Here is a 23,582-nt window from a genome sequence, read left to right as displayed (position 1 = left end):
ATTATTCTAAAATAATGTGATTAAAATATATTTTATTTGAATAGTAAAAAATAATTAATATATTTATATTATTAAATTAATTTCTTTAATGAAAAAATAATTATTTTATATTAATAATGATAAATAACACTAATATATATATTTTTATCTATTATATGTTTATATAATAAATAAATACAAATTAAATTATTAAATAATTTAAATTTATTTTATCATTTTTAATAAAAAAATTTAAAATTTAATAATATAAATTATTCCGTGCATTGCACGGGTGCCCTAGTGTGTATATATATATATATTGTAATTAAGTAAAATTCTTTCATCAAATTTATTGTTTATAAATTATTGAAATAATAACAAAAAGAAGTTAATTGATAAGTGAGTAATATGTTATCACACCTATTATGATTTATGAATCTATTTTATCATTGTGTAAACTCCCCCTGGCTGTATATAAGGCATTAAAACAAAGAACATGCAACCGATTGAGGTGTATAGATAGATAGATAGAATGTTTGTATCAATAACAGACACTTAATATAATTGGATCACAACACATTTATAATTTGTGACTAAGAGGAATGAAGAATTGACCAGAGAATTGTAGAAGCTTTATTTCATTCAATTATAATGCAAGTCTTACGTCATGATATTTTTCTTGCCCAAGTTTCTTTCACCAAATATTGATTGAATTTCTTGTCACATGTACTTTAAAGCTTGCATTTGCAAATACATTAACGGTGTTACAGTATCATATATTAAGGAGGACATTATCATTCTTAACTCCAACACTTGAACGGTGAACATCATGAATATATATAACCTTGTTTACAAAGGGGAAACAGACAAACCTTTGATGATCATAATTTTGGAATACCTAGTTATAAGATAGCACTGAATTAAAACAATACCATCTAAAGAGTTGAATGATCTTCTCATCAGCTTCTCATCAGCTTGCTTATAAATAGCAAATATCAAAGCACTTTCTTTTCATCGACAAACATTGACACAAGTTTTCAATTGTTTCAAGTGAGTTAGGGACAATGGGTTCCAAGGGTTTTCTTGTTCTTGTTATGCTCTTGGCTTCTCTCCTTGTTCTTTATGCCGAGGTTGCTCCAAAAGATGTAGACAACAAATTTGATAGAAAAGATGGTAATTCCTTTCACGTGTTTTTCATCATTACGTAATATTAGTCGCGCAAGTCTATTTGTAGTGTAATCTATGGTAATTCATTTTTTTTTCTCGTGCTTGTTATTAGGATAATCTTACCAAATTATTTGATCAAGCTTTAGATCACTCGAATTCCTATGCAAAAACATTATCTTTTTTCTTTTTTTTTTTTTGTCAAATTTACCTTTTTATCCGTAAAAATGTTTGATCAAAATTCACTATCCTTCGAAAGGTACACGAGGAACTGTACACAAATTTTGACAATTAACTGTTGAGGACTAGCTGTTCTAAACATTTCATTAGCTTCAAATACGTATTTAATTTTTTATATTTTTATAAATTATAATTTTAGAGATTTCTAACTTTTGTTATTTTATTTTTCATTTTTTAAAAAAATTTGGCACTTAAAATTTCTATTATTTACTTAGTTAACTAAAAAGTTGTTATTTGTCAATTTCTTATGAGGTCACATCATCGTTAGGAATAAAAAATGAGAAATTTTTAAAATATAAAAATAAATACATATTTTAACTATTGCTTTAGGTCTTATTCATAAAAAATAATTACTAATATTTCTTTTGTTTTAAATATATGAAATGATTTTATTTTTCAAATATATTAATTGTTAAATTCTTTTATACTTTTATTTATTATAAAATATGTTTTAACGAGATGTGAATCTTTTATCTATAAAATTTGACACTTTCATTGATTTAACATATAATACACTAATTTTATCATTTAATACTACAAGTGTTTATGAAATTAAATATAAATTTATTATATATAATTATTTTTAATAATTTTAATAAATTAGGTATTTATTTATTATAAATAGAATTGAATGTAGTATTTTATTGAGGTGAATAAATAAAATATGATGATGAACATTAATTATTTGACGTACCTAATATTCTTCTCTTTTGTTGATAGATGACATTGATATAAGTGGGGTAGACGCCATGAAATACGGCTACAGAGGATGGCATGGTTGGGGTTGGGGCCGTGGTTGGGGGTATTGTTACTATGGATGTTGCGATTGGAATTACTATGGTCGTTGTATAAGGTGCTGTTATTATCGTGGTGAACATGTTGATGCTCAAACTCATGATCAACCTCAAAACTAATAGTTACGTTCTTGTTATCCCTACAAATAAAACTTCTCCTGAGAAGTGTAGCTATGCATGCATAGAATAAAAGCGAAAATCTAATTCCCTGTATTCGCCAGATGAATAATGGAATTGACATGATTCTCCCTTTGCAATTTCTTTCTTTTCTTCTTGTCTTATGTTTTTCGTTTTCTTTTCTTTTTTTCATTTGTCTTCTATCCGTTCGATTTGACTAAAATTAATGGGAGGGAACCACATCGATGCTAGGGTTCCCCTCAAAGTTTTCCATTGCTATTGCAAGTGCTTGTCCTCGAGATGGTTGTTTGTCATTCAAAGTAGCATATCGATTCATATGACCTAGATTGGCCTTTGGGAAATCCCTGGTTAAATGACTATAGTAACCATAAGTTGAGAAAATCTAGTGGAAACCTTGTATTCAACTTTGTACTAGAAACTCTCTAGCTAGGCCTTGCTAATAATTGGTGTTTTAAAGCCAATCTCAATGTACACTCATCCTCTCCTAATATTACTATTAGCTTTGATTGGTTTTCTTATCCCTATTGCCAATACTAAAAGAATACTTCCATCATAATAGAAAATATTTACACTTAAAAAATAGATATTTGTAGGCAAATATACTCATTGAAAAGTAATAAAAAAAATTTTTAATTAAGTTTCCAGAATATTTGTCCCACAAAAATTGCTTCTAATTACTAAGACTATCGTAATTTAATTATTTAAACTTAAATAACGCGCAAGAAAAAAAATTTAAACTAAGAAAGAGTAATTAATTAAAAAGAAAGCAATATAACTATTAACACGAATCTATTCGAGATAAATATAGAATTTTCGATTTTACTTTTACACTTTTTTATGTTCATTTTTAGTTTAATCCTAATCCTGATTTCCTATGATTGCTAATTACTCATACTAAAACTATTAACATCCAATAATTATGAAATATTAATATTCTTTTTCTAAATTATTACCCCTAATAGTCATGTAAGGCAAAAATAGAGAAAAAGTATAAAGAGTCTTTATGTTTATTAATTTAATAACTGATTGAAAGAACTAAGTTTAGTTTACTTAATTCTTTATCCTGTTTTATCTTATAGTTCTATTAATTACATGCAGCACAGTTGCCTATAATAAAATTAATTATAATATATTAAAGTGATCATTCCAAACGTATAGATATAAACAGATTAAAGGAAAACAAATTTGAAAAAAAAAATTGTAATTATCATTAAACAGAAAAATCATATAAAGTATGTAAAGGATTTATCATAATTCTAACTATAGATTTAGCTGCTTATAATAAAATAAGAAGGAAAAAATAAATCCATATTTATTTGAAAAGAAATACAAACTAAAAAAAATTAAAAAAAAAAAAAGTTATTCTTCCTAAAGATACTCTCTATCACTTGTTCATATTCCAAAAAAAGTATCTTTTGTCTTCTTCAATTTCTTCAATGGTCTTTACTCCCAAGCTGGAAGGACCTTTTAAAGTTTGGAATTGGCATTGATTTCGACACAAGTGTTGACATTGCCAAATTTCAATGAAAAATTCACAATTGAAACAGATGCTTTTGGGCAAGGAATTGGAGCAGCGCTATTACAAAGGGGTTATCCTGCTACCTATGTAAGCAAGGCAATGGGCAAAAAGTATCGATTGTTGTCAGCATATGAGAAAAAAATTTATGCCATACTCTTTGTTGTCAAGAAGTGGCAACATTATGGTAATCATTTTCTCATGAAGACAGATAAAAAGCTTTGAAAAATATTTTAAAACAACCACCCACAACTTTGATGCATAATTGGGGGTTAAAAATATTAATGGGTTTGGATTTCACCATTAAATATAAGAAAGGGAAGGAAAATATGGTTGCCGATGCATTATTAAGACGAGAGGCAGCTAGTAGCTTAGCAACAATATTCCAAGTAGGCTCAGATCTTCTACTGGTGGTAAAACTTTCTGGGGAAGACAATAATAATCTAAGGAAAGTGATGGATAAGTTGCGAGTAACACAATAGCCATACAAATAGTACCAGTGGGAGGGGACGATTCTAAGGCGTAAAGGAAAGATTGGAGTTGGAAATGATGTAACGCTGGAACAAAAACTTTTGTCTTATTTCAATGAATCACCTATTGGAGAACACTTAGACAGTACTCAGACTTACAAATGTCTTAAAGTGGTGTTTACATGGAAAGGATTGCCGTGATGTGAAGGAATGGGTCATAAATTGTGTCACATGCCAATGTTTTAAACCTCAATTAGCCTTGTCCGCAGGGCTCTTACAGCCACTTCCTATTCCAGAGCAAGCCTGACAATCTATAAACATAGACTTCATAGTTGGCCTTCCGAAATCATATGGTATGACTGTGATTTTGGTTGTCATTGTTAGATTGACAAAGTATGCACATTTTATGGATTTTGGACACCCCTGAGCGCGACTAAGGTGGCTAAAGTATTTATGGACAACATAGCCAAATTACACGGTTGGCTGAAACATATAATTTCAGACAGAGATCCTCATTTTAATGAGTGCCTTCTGGAGGGACCTATTCAAGATACTTGGGGTAGAGCTTCAAAAGTCAACGACTTTCCATCCATAAACTAATGGACAATATGAAGCTTTGAACAAAGCGTTGGAAGTATACTTACGTTGTTACTGGGGATATATCAACCAAATGGTCACAGTTTCTAGCTTTAGCAGAATTTTGGTAAAAATACATAATTTCACTTAGCAACCCAACTTACTCCTTTTGAGGGACTATATGGGTATCCTCCGACTACTAACACCCCCTTACTTGTTGGTGATTCATTGGTGCAAGTCATCGACTACACAGTTACGACAAGGGAGCATATTGGCCAACTGTTGCAGACTAATCTACAAAAGGCTCAAGTACGCATGAAATGGCACACGGACAAAAGGAGGTCAGACAAAGCTTTTGCTTGTGGGAATTGAGTATATTTGAAGTTACAACCACTCAAACAACACACCTTGCCTAATACCTCTTTCCATAAATTGGCTGGTCGATATTATGGACCATATTTAGTAACAGAAAGGGTGGAAAATATAGCATAAATTTTGGAATTACCTGAAAGGGCACGAATGCATAATGTGTTCCATGTGTCTCTTCTTACGAAGCACCATGGCAACCACTTAGTTTCACAACAACTGCCTTCTTAAGATGAGGAAGGGGAATTCTAGGCTCGCCCATTGGCCATATTGGACTTAAGAATGAAGAAACGTGGAAACGTGCTAGTTACTGAGGTGTTGGTTCAGTGGGAACACACCAGTCCAGAAAATGCAACTTGGCAAGAACTTCATTCCCTCAGACAGCAATATCCAAATTTTCCATGAGAGGCTTCCTAGTTTTCGAAGGTTCTAAGATGACCTTGGGGGTAAGGGGGGGATCTTTTTCTAAGTAGATTAGTATATTTTTATTTAGTTGTTAATTCCATTATTTATACATTATGGACAAGTGTTATTAGAGAAAACGTGGGAATTGTCCTTAGAGTACAGGAATAACTTATAAATAATCATCTCGTAATTGGAAAGCACCAATTTTTCAATAATACAATGTTTCGTTCTTCGTTGAAACCTAGTATAATAATTCTCTGAGAGAATTGATGTGTACGTTTGTTGTGGTTCAGTTGGGAGAAAAGTGAGTAGATTTAGTCCTAACAGATATTTTCTGTCTTATTTTCTTTCTCCTTACCTTTATCATCATCGTGTGATGTGATGCGTCATTGTTAGAACTCTCGACTCTAATTGAACTCGTGGAAAAAAAAGAAACTTTCATTATTGCAATTAAAATTGGAAAATTGCACTAGAAAAAAAAAAAGTAGTTTTTATAAAAAAATTATAAAAATAAAGGTTTAAATATATTCTAATCTTTATAAATACAATTAAATTAAATTTAACTTTTTTATCTTTTTGTTAATTTTGAGCATCATAAGTTTTAATTTATTAAATATTTCATGTTATCACTTTATAATAATGAGTATGACGTGCAACATACATTTAATAATGTTTAATCAATAATTTTTTTTAAAATGTTAATTTAAATTCTGATAACTGAATTTAAATACTTAAAAATAGTAAGTTTTTATTAAAAAAATATTTTTATGAAATTTTTATAATTTTAATATAATAAATATATTTTTCAAATATACTTTTGTTACTTTTAGATGCTAGCTTAAATTTAATTCTAAGAATTGATGTTAATAAAAAAAAAATCTAATTAAAGAGGCTAAAAGTCCAATAAAAGAAACATGTTGACCAAACTTTTTATTTTTGTTTTAACAAACAACATTACACCCGGTCGAACTGCATTGATAGATACAACGTTGGTTCAAATCACCCGACTCTTTGTCCAGCAATTATTCAAGGGCTATGTATTTAGTTTGAGATTGAGAGGAATGAAGAATTGACCGTGTTTCATTCACCAAAAGTTAATTGATTTTCTTGTCAGATACACTTTAAAGCTTGCACTGCAGATACATTAACGGTGTTGAGGTATTATATATTAGAGAAAGACATGATCATTTTTAACTCCAACACTGCAAGATCATGCATATAACCTTGTTACAAATAAAGGGGAAACAGACAAACATTTGATTATCATAATTTTGGAATACTTGGTTATAAGATAAGACTGAATTAAATCAATACCAACTAAAGAGTTAGTTAATGATCTTGTTCTATTTCTTCTCACCTTGCCTATAAATAGAGAATATCTTGGCACTTCCTTTTCATCGATAAACACTGACACGAGTTTTCAATTGTCTCAGAGTGAGTTAGGGAAAATGGGTTCCAAGGCTTTGCTTGTTCTTGTTATGCTCTTGGCTTCTGTCCTTGTTCTCTATGCTGAGGCTGCACCCAAAGATGTAGACGAGAAATTTTATAAGAATGATGGTAATTCCTTTCACGTGTACCCCATTACTTAATATTAGTGCAAGTTTAATAGTAGAATAGATTTCTGATAATATTTTTTCATGGTTGTTCTAAATTTATGAAAATATTTTAAAGGGTTTAAATTATAATATCTTTAAATTTTGAATTTAATTATAATAAATATTATTATTTGGCTGTTTCCAACTTTTCTTAGCTATGATATTTATTTTAAATTGATAGATACTTATCACCTAAAATTATAATGTTGGCATATTTATTTTTCTATTAATTACATTTCTTTTTATTATTTTAATGTTTCTAATCGCTGAAATGTTATCTTTTTAAAATGGGAATCTATTATTTCCTTTATATACTCTTTCTATTTTGATTCTCGAAAATTTTTTGGTTAATGAGATTTATTTATTTTTGTATTTGGTGATTGAAAGGGGCTAAAACCCAAAATAAAAATAACACTATGATATCTCTAGGAGCATAAACTGCCATTACATCATGCAACAGCAACAAATAAATTTCTTGCTCACAAAAAGCTGTAGCAGTATCATGATTACTCCCCATGTTAGTAAGCTTATCAACACACACGTTTTTTTTCTCTATAGATATATGAGAAACACTAACATCTATTTCCAACTTAAAATATGACGAATTCTTAATATCAAGCTCGTTCCACTAAAACTGCCACCAATATACCTTTGACATCAGTTTGGGAATTCAGTTTTCGAGTTGATGTTTCAGAAGAGCCTGTTGTATTATGGGACATGTTCACAGTATCTTGATACAAATAAATCCTTAAGAAACAATTTCATTTAATATTTCTCAGGCTACTTTTCTGTAATATTTTAAACAATTCTTACCAATTTATTTAATCAAGCTTTAGGTTAATCAAATTCCTATGCAGAAAATACTATCCCTTTTTCCTAAAAGAAACCGGAAAATATTAATCTTAATCATTAGAACTGAAAATAAGTAAAAAAAAAATATTAAAAAAATAAACATTTATTATACTTTTATAACTTTAATACAATAAATATGTTCTATCGTAAATTTAAAAAAATATTTTTAAATGTTTAAATTTAATTCCAAAGACCGAGGTTATCAAAATCTAAAAAACTTGCTTTCCTATCCAAGTACATGAAGAATTTTATGCACATTTTGACAATTATACAACTGTTGGGGGATAGCAGTTCTAAAACTTAATCATTATCTTTAAATGTTTTTAGTTTCTATATTTTGTAGTATTTTACGTTTAATTTTTCTAAATTTTGTTATTATAGCTTCTGACTTTTTAAAATTTAACACTTTTTTTGCTATTTAAAATTTAACACTTTAAATATCTATTAATGACTTGTTTAATTAAAGTGGTAATCAATTGTCAATTTTCTTTTGTAAAGTGGTCATTATTTTAAATAACAATGACAAATTAGAAAAGGAAAATCAAAAGTTGAAACAAAAATAACTTAAAAAATAAAATTAAAATCTAAAAAAAAGTAAAAAAATATAATTACACCATTTCATTATTTTGTTAGTTGTATGTAAGTAAATAAAATATGATGAACATTAATTATTGGAACTACCTAATTATTTTAATATTTTCTTTTGTTCACAGGTGACATTGACACAAATGGTGTAGATGACATGAAATATGGCCACGGAGGATGGCATGGCGGAGGAAGACGAGGCTGGGGAGGTCGAGGCGGAGGCTGGGGCGGTCGAGGCGGTGGTTGGGGCTGGGGCCACGGTTGGGGCCGTGGTTGGGGGTATTGTTACTATGGATGTTGCGGTTGGAATTACTATGGTCGTTGTGTAAGTTGCTGTTATTATCCTGGTGAACATGTTGATGCTCAAACTCATGCTCAACCTCAAAACTAATTTTAGGTTCTTCTTATCACTACAAATAAAACTTCTCCTGAGAAGTGTAGCTATGTATGCATAGAATAAAAGTCAAAATCTAATTCCATGTATTCGCCAGATGAATAATGGAATTGACATGATTCTCCCTTTGCAATTTCACCTCTTTATTTTTCCTTGTCTTATGTTTTTATTGTTTATTTCTATTTTTCCTTTGTTTTCTCTCCATTTCTCCCCAGAAAGACAATTGCTCAAGGAGTTTGCAGAACTAAAAACTGTGATACCAAATTAATACAAATAAAAGTTGGTTCTCACACAAGTTATAAATTAGTCACTTAGATTCCAAAGATTCTTAAATCATATATCTATATATGTTTCAGTAACACTTTCTGGAAGGTGAATGTTTTCATGATTTTTCAAGTTTTAGTTAAAAAGATAAGAATTGTATTGATTGAACTCCGTAAATTGAGAGATCACTAATTTATGCTTGTCGTACGGCGGATTTCTGTTGAATATTTGTATGATTTTCAATTCCAGAGTTAAAGCAGAAATTTGTTTCATACTTTCATTAAACTAGCCTCAATTTCCATCAGTTATGGTTTTTATACTGAGAAATGCATTTAAGAGTTTTATTTTTAAAAAAAAATTTATGTAATTTTTACTGTAATAGTATAATTTTTCTTATTTTAATTTTACATTTAATTTATCTCTATATAATAATTTTCTAAAGTTAAATTTGATAAAAATTGTGAAGTAATAATTGTTTTAAAAAAATAAAATTTATGAAAAGTGACTATTATTTTGATCCATAAAGAGTATTAGTATTGCTTATACTATAAATAAAATTAGTACACCATTTGAAAAATAAAGTATTTACTTACTTACCTTAATTGATTTGATTTATCTTAAAGATCTCACTTCAATCCAAAATAACTCTTTAGTTATATTAGCATGTAAGAGAGACATAGAATGCTACATAATATATTAAGGCTCAAGTTTCCAATGTACAGTTTATCTAATTTTATAACTTATTACATAATTAATTATTATAAAATAATATTGAATTAAAAAAAATTTAAATAATTCAAAATTACTAAAAATAAATAATTATTTAAATTTGGTCCAAGAACCATTAAAAATTGGCCCAAATTAGATCCACACCATGCCTCAACAATGATCCAAGTTATTTTTCCTCATCCAGCATAATCGACATATTGCAATCCAAGGCTTGTTTGGTTTGGAATTCAAAGGCGCTCTAAATTCCTTATGAAATTTTGGAAATGGTGGATTATTGTGTGAGAAATATAAATTTGAAGATAGAGCAGCCACCTTAGAAAATTTAGATTCAATAAGGAACTTCAAGGTAAATAAAGAGAGAATAAAAATCAACCATAATGGAAAAGGTTACCGTGGACTTTGACCAAGCCCATGAAGCTTTGGGATATCAAGCTAGTGACAAGAATGAAGCGTTTGATGGAAGGCAACCCATTGGAATAATTATAGATATTTTTACTTAGATTGATTTGTTTTTATTTTATTCTATTTTTACAATATCACATACTTTAATATTTTTAACATACTTTTTTTTTTTTTTTATGTAAGAACAAAGTAAACAATTCATTGAGCTTTCAGTTTTTCAAAATGCTTGGTAACTTCTATCCTTTAAACATAGTTATGTTGATAACAAGATGTTCATATTATAGAAATTAAGGCATCTACGCAAGATTTTGGGCTTAAAAATTTCAAGTGTTGTCATAAGCTTTGTGTTCAAGAGGATGATATATATATATTGAATTTGTTTTGTAAAAGTTTTAGCTTTTTAGTAAATTGAAGGATTTGATGTTGTGAAATTTTGCAATATAAAGAAGATGTTCATGTGGTTTTGAGGAGTTTTAATGGATTATTCATGTGTCAAGAATTATTGGTGTGCTTGTGTTTTCATAAATATGTTGATCGGGGGTATAGGTTGATGCTTTGTAATGTATTAGTGTTTTGATGTGAAAAATTTTATCTCAATACTTAAGAAAGTGCTTCTTCATAATTCGTGTAGCTACACTAAATTTTGCGTAGCCTCCATGCCTAGTTACGCCTTTTTTAATACAATTCTTCATAACAAGTTACCATATTGACTCGCATAGCCATGCCACTCAATACAGGAACTCACAATAATATGCTTCAAGATTTAAACACTTCTTCGTCTCACTCTTCACACACATATCCTCCAATTGCCCAAATCCTCTTCTCGTGCTTCTTGTTCTAAGCTTCACACACACCATAACATTCTTCATTCTTGCTTAATTTCTTTCTCCCATATCCTTGCTTTATTAAGTTTTATTATTTTGTGCTTCAAGTTTCTCCATTAAAGCTCACCTCAAAGTATGGCCATGAAAACCCGTTTTCTCCAATTGTTATATTTGCTCGTTTTATATGAATCTTTATGACTTTCTCACTCTTTCAACTTCTTTGAAATCAAGGGTTTATGTTTTATAAATTTGGGGATTTTGTGATTGAAATTCTTTCAAATGTCTTGATGTTTGGTTAGTTAATGAGTTGTTAATCATTTGTGACTTGTATTTTATAATGTTTGTTTACTCATTACACTATACTACTCTTGTTTTTCATTGTTATATAAAATATTAAAGTAATTTGGACTCTAGCATCTAAGAGATAATACTTTTCATATTACAAAACGAGTGATACACTTGTCATTAAGGTAAATAATTAACAATGGTTACGCTCAAAGCTCTAAAGGTGGAGAGTAAGAACATTCAAGAAGAACAAATTAGACTGGAATGAGCTCAAAAAGTTGTTTATGACAACATGTCAAAGCTAAATAAGAGTTGAGGTTTTCGCACCCAACCATCACTTTAGGCCTTAGTCATTGTCCTTATGCGTTCTTGTAATTCATTTATAGTTTGTACCTTTTGACTAACCATATTAATATATTCTATTTTTGTTTCATATATTGTTGGTTTATATTCTTTAAATATTTATTGTTTATAGACATTATTTAAGTACTTTCCCAATTTAAGGACCATTTTTTGAAGAACTTAATTTTTTTAAGGCGATAATATCACCTTCCACAATAAGTCATATTAGAATGTTTTTGGTCAAACTCCTTTTTCATAAAAACGCACTAAGTCATTTAAATCATCAAGCATTAAGTTTCCAACAATGATCCGGAGGTAGGTTGCTTTGTCTTTGTACTCAAACTGACTGCAAATCACTTCAAGTGGTAAAATCACATCATAGCCATACATTAGTTAAAATGGCTTAGTTTCAATTGTCTCTTTGGACGAAGTTCTACAGGCCCAAAGTACTTGAAACAACGTTTTATGTTAAACTTCTGACTTTCGACCAATGTACTTTTTTTTAATAATGTGATGATAACTTTATTAACCGCTTCCTCTTAGCCATTGGCCTAAGCATAATAAGGAGTTAAGTTGAGCATTTTAATTTCCAGTGAGTTAGTATATCTAATGGTCCTTTGACCAATAAATACGATTCCTAGATCTATGATTAGACTTTCAGGTATATAGAACCTGCATATTATATTCTCTTCTATGAACTTGATGACATTTTCTTGCCAAATTCCTTACAAAGGAATAGCTTTGACTCTTTTAGGTGGAAATTTCATATTTGAAATGACCTAATTATCGAATACAATTATGGGGTTGGATTGGTAACCTCTCTTATATTTTAAGAGGAAATTTCAGGCCAATTAATTTAGTTAACTATAATTGATGAGGTTTTAGAGGAGCTTAACGGTCAAATTATAGAAAAACTAATAATAGAAACATAAAGGAGGCTGCAAGATGTAACACCCTCATTTTTATTCTTTTGTTTTTGGAAAAAATAAAAATTTTGGTGCAAAACTTCTCGCTTAAAAGGAATAAATATTTTTGAAATAGACTTTTTGTAGCATTTTCGCTCAAACAAGATAAGTCTCGCTCAAGTGAGAAAGGATAAAATTGTCTTAACTGTCCTTTCGCCTAGGCAAGAGTATGGCTCGCCTAAGCGAGAAGTGGCTCGCCTATGTGGCCTTGCAGGAAAATCTAGAAAGTCTTTGAACCATTCTGGCTCAAGCGAGAATATAAGAAAAAAGGCAAGAAAATCATTATTTGGTTTTCTTACGCAAGTGAAAACGCGCAGGTTTGAAGGGTATTTAAGAAAGTTCACGTTAAGAAATTTCATTTTTTACCTAAACCATCTCTCCTTCTCTATTCTCTCTGTTCTCTCCCTCTTCCTTCCTAGAGAAAGCCTCTAATAACTCTAGATCTCTCTTGGATCTGAGCTTAAACGTTTATTCCACTCGAATCTAATTAAGTTTCTGAAGCTTAACCCTTGAATCTTGTTCATATTTCTTTGTTCTCTTTTTCATAATAGTAATCTACCCTTTGATATTTAGAAAAACTATAGTCCTTGAATAGTGTTTATGATCAAAAGACATGGAGTTTCTCTCTCGAGTCCATGAAGAACTTAGTTTTAGAGATCTATTTTCAGGTGAGGAGAGTTATTCTTGAACCTTAGATTCTATATAAATATGTATATTGATCTTGAAAGAATTGAGTTATCTAATTCTAAATAGCAAATTCATAGAGTTTTCTTGAAATTATATGATGAAAATGGACTTTTAAGTAAATGAGTTTTTTGATCTATTTCAAATCATTTAAGATAAATTTTACCATAAAAAGTTACAAGTAAGAATGAGTTTAAGAAGGTTTTATAGACAAGTTACTCATTATATACACACACACACACACACATGTATAGTCAATGTTGCAAGTTATTATCTTTTTTAATAATATGTGTTGAATGATGGAAAGTTGAAAATGCTAAACTTTAAGCTAGAAGACTTTATTAAGAATGAGAGAGTGTGATCTCCAACAATATATTCCTGTAGTGTACGATTTGGACTAAGTCTGAGGGTGTTTGACCCTTGGTGTATTGTGTTGATTTATATGATAATATATTATTGTTTTATGAATATGTGCTAAAATAAAGAACTTGATTTTATATGAAATTGACAAAAATTATTTAACTATTTGAATAAAGAAATGTATTTCATTATAAATATGTGAACTAGATTAAGTCTGGATGTATGAAATATTATATATGTTTTACTTAATAAAAATGATGAGAAAGAGATGAAGAAAAATGTAATAGTAAATAATGATGTCTGAAATTGATGTGTATATACGAAAGTTGTTGATGCATGAGACGGATGTGAATATATGAAAGTTGTTGGTAAATGAAATTGGCAGAAATATATGAAAGTGTCAAGAAAATGAAAGTAAAAAAAGAGTAGCTAATATGTGTCACCAAAACACCAATTGATATGATTATGATATGTGTTGTAATATATCGACGAGTGAGATTATAACACATATGTTGTAGTACATTGATTAGTGTAATTGTAACACATGTAATGAAACTGTATGATTTGATATGTCACTATTAAGATACTATATGGATAGTTCAGGGATACATTAGGGGTATATGGTTTGGAGTTAATTATGAAAATTTGGGTGAAATGAAAATGGTAAATATTGTTCACTGATGAGTATACAAGTAAAAGTGGAATGCATTTACAGGACTTACACTTATTTCTTAATTGAACTTCTAACTATACCTTTGCTTGGAGGGCTGTGAACGCACACATTGTATTTATGTGTAGTTTGGCTGACAGGCGACTATTCATGTTGCGTAAGTCCTTTTCTCACTGGTTTCATTTGATTTGGATTTGAAATAAGATAGATATGAATTTTTGAATATTATGATATGTGTGAATGATTTCCTGACAACACCTCACTATAAATTCTCTTCGTCTTAAATTTCATGCACAATATTATTTTATTTATTATTATTTTACAAAATTAGACTTCATAAGAAAAATATTCTCTCTGAGTTTATAGAAATTGAAGTTAAAAATTAAATGCTTATGATTTTTACAATATGTTGTTGTATGAGCGTAACGTTTTGTGCATGCTACTGAGAAATCTATTTTCGTTTTAAAATGTATAAGTGACATTATTTTATTATTATTTTGATTAACTTTGGACTTAAAAATAAAAATAGTTATGATTTTTCTAGTTAATTGATTCTAAGAAATAAGTTATTGTGAGTAATAGAGAATAATTAGGACTGGTTATGAAATATGAAAGTGATGAATTTTTACTTGTATTGTTTTGCAAAACTATATAACCAAAGTGAAAGAATGCCACTGGTTTCATGAATTTTGGTGGTGAATTGAATAAATTATGATTTTTCCAATATGTTGTTGTTAAATTATGCTATTCTATGACATGTACTGAGAAATTAAAGCACAAATTGATGTTTGAGAATAGTTTGATTTTGGAAGTATTTTTACATGAAAATAGACATGTTAATGATAATAATCTTACTAGTCTCATGTGTTTTGGATGAGAATTGAATTTATTATGAATTTTACAATATGCTGGCTGTTTAGTGAAATGATCTGAGAATAGCAGAGGTAAATTGAGACTTGATTAATTCTTTAGAAGCTTTTACATTTTTACTGTAATTTTATATTACAGTAGACATTTAAAGGAAGAAAACCTTGGTGATTTCATGATGTTTGGACTTGTATCGAATTAGTTATGAATTTTACAAGTTAGTTCATGAAATCTGAAAAATTCTGATTGTTAGCCATGTCCATGTAATTGATTGTTCTCTTGAAATAGAGATGTTATAATGTACCTGTTGGACAATTAATGTCTATGATATTATTTGTGTTTATGATTATGAAAGAGGTTAAAGGCGATGAGCAAATAGTGTTGGTCTTACCATAAGGGATACGAGAGTGTCTAAGACTTATAACTTACAAGAGACCAAGTCTAGCTAACTTGTGTCATAGGCAATGGAAACTTTGCTAGCCTATCCTGACAGACACTAGAGTATACCAAGATTGGTTTGAGTGTGGGCTGTTAGTAGTGATCATAAAATGAGAATTGTGCACTTATATTCAGTCTCCAGTAAAGGGAGAAGATGTACCTATGACACTAGCTAAATTGCATACACAGAACTCTCAATCTCAACTTGAAAATAAAATATTAGATAATGAATTAATTACTCCATAGAGAATTCACAAACAAAAGACATTGAATGATTGTTGCTTGATCTTTGAATGTTGTTTTGTTCATTTAAGCACATGTATGGGGATGCTTGATATCGTTGATGTTTGAATGATGTTTTGTTCATTTAAGCATATGTATTGCCTTGTATTATTGTTTATACATGTTTGTACTCACCCTTCTTCTTTGTTTTGTATCTTTTGACAATGTTATGGATACATAATGACTCTCCTCTAAATGAACCAAAGGAGTAGGAGATTAGCTAACTAGGGAGTAGCTTAAGATTGTTGCAACTAGTTACATGTTTAGTGATTTGTCTTTAAGGATCACCATGTAGACCTTCGGTTCTTTTATGATGTAATTAATTGAATGACAAGAAGAAATTTAGAAGGTTTGTAACCTATTAAACACTATAATATTATATCATTGTATGATATTAGTGCTTTTGTGTAAAAGAGTTAGTTAATGCTTTAGACATAATTGACTCTTATATATGTTATTAAAAAAAAAACTTAGATATTTTTCTAAGAAATATCAAATAAAAGAGATTGAACTATTAAAAATAGCAACGTCTTATGATTAAAGCTACAAAGTCTGCATTTAACTCCAAATGTTTGGTCAATTGGTTGACCATTCACTCTAAGCAGTGATTTGACAAATGCTATATTACCGATTAATCTCATTTTAAGACATGAATTCTCACCATTCACTCTAAGGAGTGATTTGACAAATGCCATATTATCCATTAGTCTCATTATAAGACATGAATTCTGACCATTCACTATAAGGAGTGATTTGACAAATGCCATGTTATCCATTAGTCTCATTTTAAGACATGAATTCAATAATTTTTTTCAGCTGTGTGTGCGCGTTTTGAGCTAGTAACTTCACGAATTCTCGTTCCAATCAATCGAGTTTGAAGGTCTAATCCGATTTTCATGATTTTCTAAACTAAATCAATTCTTCACCCATTGAGAGGTACATCTCAACTTAGAGGTTGGATGGGAAGATCCAGTAATTAATATTAGTCTGATTACGGCGAATACAATGATGCAATTTTTCGTCGTTAATTGCACGTGGTGATCTAAGATCATATCTGATATCGTTAAATTTCTTACACGTTAAAGCTAGTAAAGCGTGTTGTCATGTAGATAATCAATTGATATTTTTGCTGATACGTTTGTAACAATGATAGAATCAAATTCATGTTGCTTTTTTCTTTATAAATTAAATTAGATTTTTGGCGGTGCAATCCACATGAAAAAATATATTAATTGAAATGGAAAGTTGATTAGATTGCTGTTGAAACTCTTTCATTTAATGAATTTTTTTTCATTTCATTTTAGCTTTAAGTCGTGAACGCATATTCTCATGCATATAATTAGTAAATCAATTGATATTTTCTTTACCATATTTTACAATGTAAATAACAAACTCGTATGATCAAACAAGTCTTTGAGCGGTTCAAGCACGCCAGGACAAAATATATCAATTGACAAAAATGTAGAATTTGACCAGAGAATGGCTTAAACTTTGTTTCATTCATTGAAATGCACTTCGTGCGTCACGATGGATTACGTGCACAGAGTTGTATGCACCGAGAATTAATTGAATTATTTGTCATGCACTCTAAGAGATACAATCGCATTAATATTTGTTGTGTCATAGCTGCTTAGAAGTCCACATTATTGTTCTCAACCCTAATACTAGCAATTCAGATAGTCAAGACCATGCATATCCTCGTCAAGGCAATTGAGCCTCTTACACTGTGCTATAATGTGATTACCTCTTTCAACTCAAATACAAACGAAAACCAAGTGGAGACGGACAAGATTCTGATGATAATTTTGGAAATTTAAGTTTTATAAGATAAGAATAAATTAAAATATATTCCCCTACCAAGTCAAGAATTCAAAATTGTTTCTTGTTCCCACTTAGCTTCCTCAATTGCTTATATATAGTGAATATTCAGCCACTCCCTTCACATCGATACGTGTACAAGCTTTTTACTAGTTCAAACCGTGTTCCAAAAATGGGTTCCAAAGGTTTGCTTGTTCTAGTGATGTTCACGGCCACTATACTTCTGATCTCCTCTGAGGTTGCACCCAATGATTTCGAGGAGAATTTTGACACAAAAGATGGTAATTCTTGTGCTGTTATAAGCATGAACAAACAGGCTGTTATTATATTATAAAATAATAAAAAAAATATTTCAAGCTGTTGAAATAACAGCTTCCTAATTTCACGCAGAATTATATAACATTTTGATTATGCATTGAGTGGGTTACCTACTTTGTCAATATCATCATTTTGTTTATACAGCTAATCTAAATAAGCATTTTAGCCGCCACCTGATTATTATTGTATTTGTTAATTTTATTATTGTAGTTAAGCATGCTGCAAATGGGGTAGAGGAAAGCAAATTTTGGGGTTACGGAGGCTATGGTGGCCCTTGGTATGGTGGTTACGGAGGCCCCTGGTATGGTGGTTATGGTGGCCCTTGGTATGGTGGCTACGGTGGCTGGCATGGTGGCTATGGTGGCTGGCATGGTGGCTATGGTGGTTGGCGGGGTGGAAGGCGATATGGTGGCTGGCGTAGTCCTCATGGTCATGTTGAGAATAGTATTGATGCTAATCCTCGCAACTAAGAAGGAAACATAACAAAGCCTACGGGTTGGTTTTATCTTACCGCTTCAAATAAAACTCCGTGAGAAGGGTAGTTGTAATATAAGGGAAAACCTTTCTTCACTCTCGTGATATAAATGAATAATAGTTTGGTTCTATTTTCTTATCTTATTTTTCTATATATTTCTTTTGCGAAACTTAGATAAAAAAAATTAAGAGTACATTTGTTTCTCATTTTAAAAACATTGCTTTTAAAATTCTACATGTGTACCATTTTTTCCTCCAACGCTATTGCTAAAGAATTTGATAATATAGGGTTGAAAACTTGAGGCCAAATTATATGTATAAAGGTTTATTCACTAGATAATAACGTGGACACTATATTTTTGTACCATCAATCCATAAAATTTCAACCGGTTAATTATCTATAATGGTTTCAAGAGATGGAAACTGAGCATAATACAGGTTCCTAGTTTAAAGAGGTTTTGACAACAGACGGATAAAATAAACTTACCAACAATTTATGTATGGAAAGAAAGATGCAAATGGATACGAGTCCAATCGTGTTTTTACATATGCTGTCAAATGAAAGTCGAAGTTCTATGGTTTTCATTCAGCTCTCACACTTTAATTGGTGTATGAATTTTCTTTTTCTTGTCCCCATCTTAATTGGTCTCTATCCTTTGTTGAAACCACTTAAAAACTGAATTTGAATTGAAATGTTTACTGTCAATTAGTGTTTTTTATATATTCTGTCAAATTTGAATTCACTGCGTTACATGATTTAGCTAACTTTTACAGGAATTTTTCGTATTACATTATTAATAATCGAAATTTTATCCGCCCAAACATTCATGTTTTATTTTGTTATAAGATGTCCCACATTTATTAGGGTTAAAAATAAGAGGTTGTATACTCTTTTTCTTGTAGTTATTTTAAATTTTGTATATGGGTTTAGGTATCTTTAGTATTTTATTAATTTTTTTGTTAATTAAAAGAAATAAGAAATGTTATGGAGCCAATCATGATTGTGCGTAAGCTCTTGTCATGTATGCGAGATACTTGAATACATTATAGTACTAGCATGTCATGTAACGTTTCGCACTTCATGCATGCTACTTTACCAATCATGTTATTATTTTACACTATTTATGCTTGCTTTTTCTTTTGCCTTAAATATATCGTACAATTCATATTTCTGTAAATCGTCTCTTTAAAATTCATATTAAAAATAATTAATCTCTTCATGCACACCATTTATGTAAATAACTTGTTTTTTTGTCTCACTGTTAATATAAATAATTGAGTGAGTACTAAGATAGGAAACATATCAACATTTGCTTTCTCAAACAAGTGTGGTACCTCTTCATGCCTCCATCACATGATGCTCTGTTCTCATAGCCGACCTAGCATGTACATGTTTCCTTAGCTGACTCAGGTATTACCAAATACTGAAAAGTGATCTCAAACACTTGCTTTAAGTTTTATTTTCATCACCCAATCAAGATCACACTACTTTTCACTCAAGTTTGCTCGTGTTTCTATTAGGACCTACATATACATTAGTGAAAAATGAAACTAACTGGGAACAATGCTGCTCTTATCCTTAAAAGAAGCTTAAATAGATGTCATCTCATATTCAAGCTTATCTAAGCTTAAAAAAATGCAGTTAAAATATTATATTAAAATTTGTATGAATTTTGTATATAATATAACGTACACAAACCTTTCATATTTTATTTTGAGTATTTCATCTATCTATATGTTCCCAAGCAAATTCAATTTGGCTGATGTAACAAGTTATTTGCAAGATAATCATTTCTTTTTCTCACTAGATTTGATACCCTATTAAGAACATAGATTACTCTGGCATCAGAAAGGTAATTTGCCAGCTGAGAAAGCTTAGTGACACTGACACGCACACTTGAGCAATATTTAAGAGAAAAGGTGGTAATGCGTCCTAAATCATGCAAGAATATTTAAACTAACCATGATATTTAATTACCCCAAAATAATTTCTAGAAAAGCATGGATGCTATTCCCTAAAAGATTGCCTTTGCCTTAAAATTTTGAACAAAAGATGGTTCCATACAACAAAAGAGCCCAACTATTGAGTTCAACCGACTTCAACCATAATATCATAATATTGTAATTGAAACCTTTTTATTTTCATTTTCATAATCAATAGTTTCAACATCATCGAAGCCTTGCACACTAAGAAGTTACCTTATATCATCCACATTACATCAAACTTTTAGTAACCATCCACCTTTTTTTTTTTTCGTATTAATAATGACGAGGACCTTTTACAACACATTGTTTTTCTGATAAAAGCGACCCCAAAAGTTATCTTCAACCACCGAATAACCATCTTCCTTTATTCTTCATGATGACAAACAGATGACTCATCCAACGAAAGTCAAGATTCACCTTCTATGTTATCATTTCTATATATATATATATATATATATCCATCGAAGTGATCATAGCTCTTGAATATATCTAACTAGATATCATAGAAGAAGAAATTTACTTGAAATAAAGATTAGACAGCATGGCCTCTTTTCTTCAAGAACTACTAATTGGATTTCCATTCACCTCAGCAGCATACTTGGGTGAGAAATCATCAAAAAGATACTTGCCTGATTCTTCCAGTCAATTCAACAAATTATCTACCACAAGCCAAAGCAAAGTAAGATATATCCTTTATTTGTTAGTTAATGGATTGTCAATATTGTTTAAAAAGCAAATTAGAGAAAAGAAAAACTTGATTTCAAAAAATTTATAATTGTTTGTATTAACAACATTGAATGTCTTAATTTTTCAGGTAGAGTAAATTCAGTTCTTACCAGGATGAACAAGCTTGGGAGAAAGACTAACAGTTTTGCAAAGGACTCAAAGAACATGGTACTTATATACCCTTCAAATCACATTTAGACATTATTACCCTTTGAAGTGGGAAGAATCATTAATCATTTAGTATATTGGATTAATGAGGTTCACGCTAACAGACAACTTGCATAATTATTTATAATTAGTCCTCAGTAGAACATATAACTGGATTGTAATTGCTTATAAATGTTTTTTTCTTTTGTGACATGCAGTTAAACTTGGGCATAAAATATCCGATACAGTAAAGGGGAAACTAAGTTTAGGAGCTAAAATCATTCAAGTTGGAGGAGTGGAAAACGTGTTCATGCAACTATTCAATGTTAAAGAAGGAGAGAAGCTACTGAAAGCATCTCAGTGCTATCTATCAACCACATCTGGGCCTCTAGCAGGCCTCCTATTCATATCCACTGAAAAAGTGGCCTTTTGCAGCGAGAGATCTATCAAGGCCTATTCCTACACAGGTCATTTGATCAGAACCAATTACAAGGTAATTAAATGAGTAAAATATTGTTTTTAGTTCTTATAAAATTTATAGATTTTGATTGTGGTCCTTAAATTTTATTTATTTTTAATTAGTCTCAATAAAATACAAAAATTATTTGTTTTTAGTCCTTGATGAGAGACTTAAAAATACGTGCACTACTTTAATAAATATAGATACTAAACATGATTCAATTTAATTAAGAATAAAATAAAAATTTGTAAATTTTATATGGACTAAAAATATACTTGATCCTAATTAATTAATACTCCTTATACAAACTTTTACTATATACGTATCTCTTCAAACTCTAACAAAAAATTTTCAAAATTCTGTCATTGCAGGTAGTGATCTCACTTGAAAAGATAAGGTGTGTTAATCAAAGTCACCATGTGAAGATGTCTTCCCAAAAGTACATAGAAATAGTTACAGTGGATAATTTTGACTTCTGGTTTATGGGTTTCTTAAATTATCAAAAAGCATTCAAATTTCTTAAGCAGGCTATCTCTCAAGCGTAGAGAAAGGGAAAGAAGAAGATTTCTCATTCTCATTGCTTCATCAGTAATTGTTGTGTGTGAAACCAGAAAAGGCCGAACACAATACAAGTACAGATATACGTTGTGTAGTCTTGTTAACAAAAGAATGCAAGTTGATTGTTCAATTCTTCACTTGTCTACTCAAGTAGATTCTATACGTTTTCTAAAGTTTCACAATTCTCTAATAAAAATTTTAGAGTTTGTTAAGAATATTGAAATGTAGAACAAATAAATGAATAATTTGATTTGAAATCAAGTTCAAATATTTTTAAAATTGAACTTTGATAGCCATGCATAATACGGATGTGAATTGTTCTATTTTTATAATATTAATTATTTAGAATTAATTTAAGTTATTATATATTTATCAAATACAATATGACATAATTTATTATAAATTTCATTAAATTACATATTTAATACAAAAAATATTTACTTGACATTAATTTTATATTCTAAATATTTGTAAGATTAACTAAATTATTTATATATTAAAACTAGTTAACTTTTATCATTTAAATATTTGTAGTAAAATTTTATATTTAAGGTAAATGATAATAATAAATTTTAATATGATAATACTTTTTTACTTTGTCTTATATTTTATTTGTTAAAATTTATTGATGCTATTGACTTTGATTTTTCAATAACAATATCTACAATCATTTCGGATTATTTTCTTTGTATTCTATATATATTTTGTACAACATCGTAAATGAATTTGTAGTAATATTTGACTTGGTATAATGTTTATTTACTATTTTTATTTTTAAAATTATAATTATATTATTATTTTATATTTTTAAAATGTAATAGCATTTCATTATTTATTTATTTTTATTTTCATTCAATTGTTTGGTAGTATGAAAGTATTTCAGAATTTACCTAGTATATTAAAGTAAAT

General features: G+C 29.5%; 3 protein-coding genes and 1 pseudogene across 3 annotated transcripts; all 4 read left to right on the top strand.

The window, feature by feature from the left end:
* The first annotated feature begins 1,043 nt into the window (after positions 1-1,043).
* Positions 1,044-2,297, top strand: LOC113870322. The gene is made up of 2 exons (XM_027506916.1): positions 1,044-1,152; positions 2,104-2,297. Exons 1-2 carry the CDS (start codon positions 1,044-1,046, stop codon positions 2,295-2,297), a joined length of 303 nt encoding a protein of 100 aa, XP_027362717.1.
* A 4,799-nt stretch (positions 2,298-7,096) lies between these two features.
* On the top strand, positions 7,097-9,071 carry LOC113870321 (glycine-rich cell wall structural protein-like). Its single transcript, XM_027506915.1, has 2 exons — positions 7,097-7,205; positions 8,809-9,071. Exons 1-2 carry the CDS (start codon positions 7,097-7,099, stop codon positions 9,069-9,071), a joined length of 372 nt encoding a protein of 123 aa, XP_027362716.1.
* A 9,105-nt stretch (positions 9,072-18,176) lies between these two features.
* Positions 18,177-18,792, top strand: LOC113870320 (nucleolar protein 3-like). The gene is made up of 2 exons (XM_027506914.1): positions 18,177-18,285; positions 18,533-18,792. The coding sequence occupies exons 1-2, from the start codon at positions 18,177-18,179 to the stop codon at positions 18,790-18,792; spliced, it is 369 nt and encodes a 122-aa protein (XP_027362715.1).
* A 2,483-nt stretch (positions 18,793-21,275) lies between these two features.
* Positions 21,276-22,660, top strand: LOC113870319 (annotated as a pseudogene).
* The last annotated feature ends 922 nt before the right edge of the window (positions 22,661-23,582 follow it).

This window comes from Abrus precatorius, unplaced genomic scaffold, assembly GCF_003935025.1.
Source record: "Abrus precatorius isolate BTA unplaced genomic scaffold, Abrus_2018 Scaffold6, whole genome shotgun sequence".
NCBI classification, from domain to species: Eukaryota; Viridiplantae; Streptophyta; class Magnoliopsida; order Fabales; family Fabaceae; genus Abrus; species Abrus precatorius.
This window is presented reverse-complemented; position numbering and strand designations above follow the sequence as displayed.

Coding starts and splice junctions, on each gene's coding strand:
- LOC113870322 (XM_027506916.1), top strand. CDS start 1,044: ATGGGTTCCAAGGGTTTTCTTGTTCTTGTTATGCTCTTGGCTTCTCTC. Junction 1,153..2,103: donor CAAATTTGATAGAAAAGATG/GTAATTCCTTTC, acceptor TTTTGTTGATAG/ATGACATTGATATAAGTGGG.
- LOC113870321 (XM_027506915.1), top strand. CDS start 7,097: ATGGGTTCCAAGGCTTTGCTTGTTCTTGTTATGCTCTTGGCTTCTGTC. Junction 7,206..8,808: donor GAAATTTTATAAGAATGATG/GTAATTCCTTTC, acceptor TTTTGTTCACAG/GTGACATTGACACAAATGGT.
- LOC113870320 (XM_027506914.1), top strand. CDS start 18,177: ATGGGTTCCAAAGGTTTGCTTGTTCTAGTGATGTTCACGGCCACTATA. Junction 18,286..18,532: donor GAATTTTGACACAAAAGATG/GTAATTCTTGTG, acceptor TTATTATTGTAG/TTAAGCATGCTGCAAATGGG.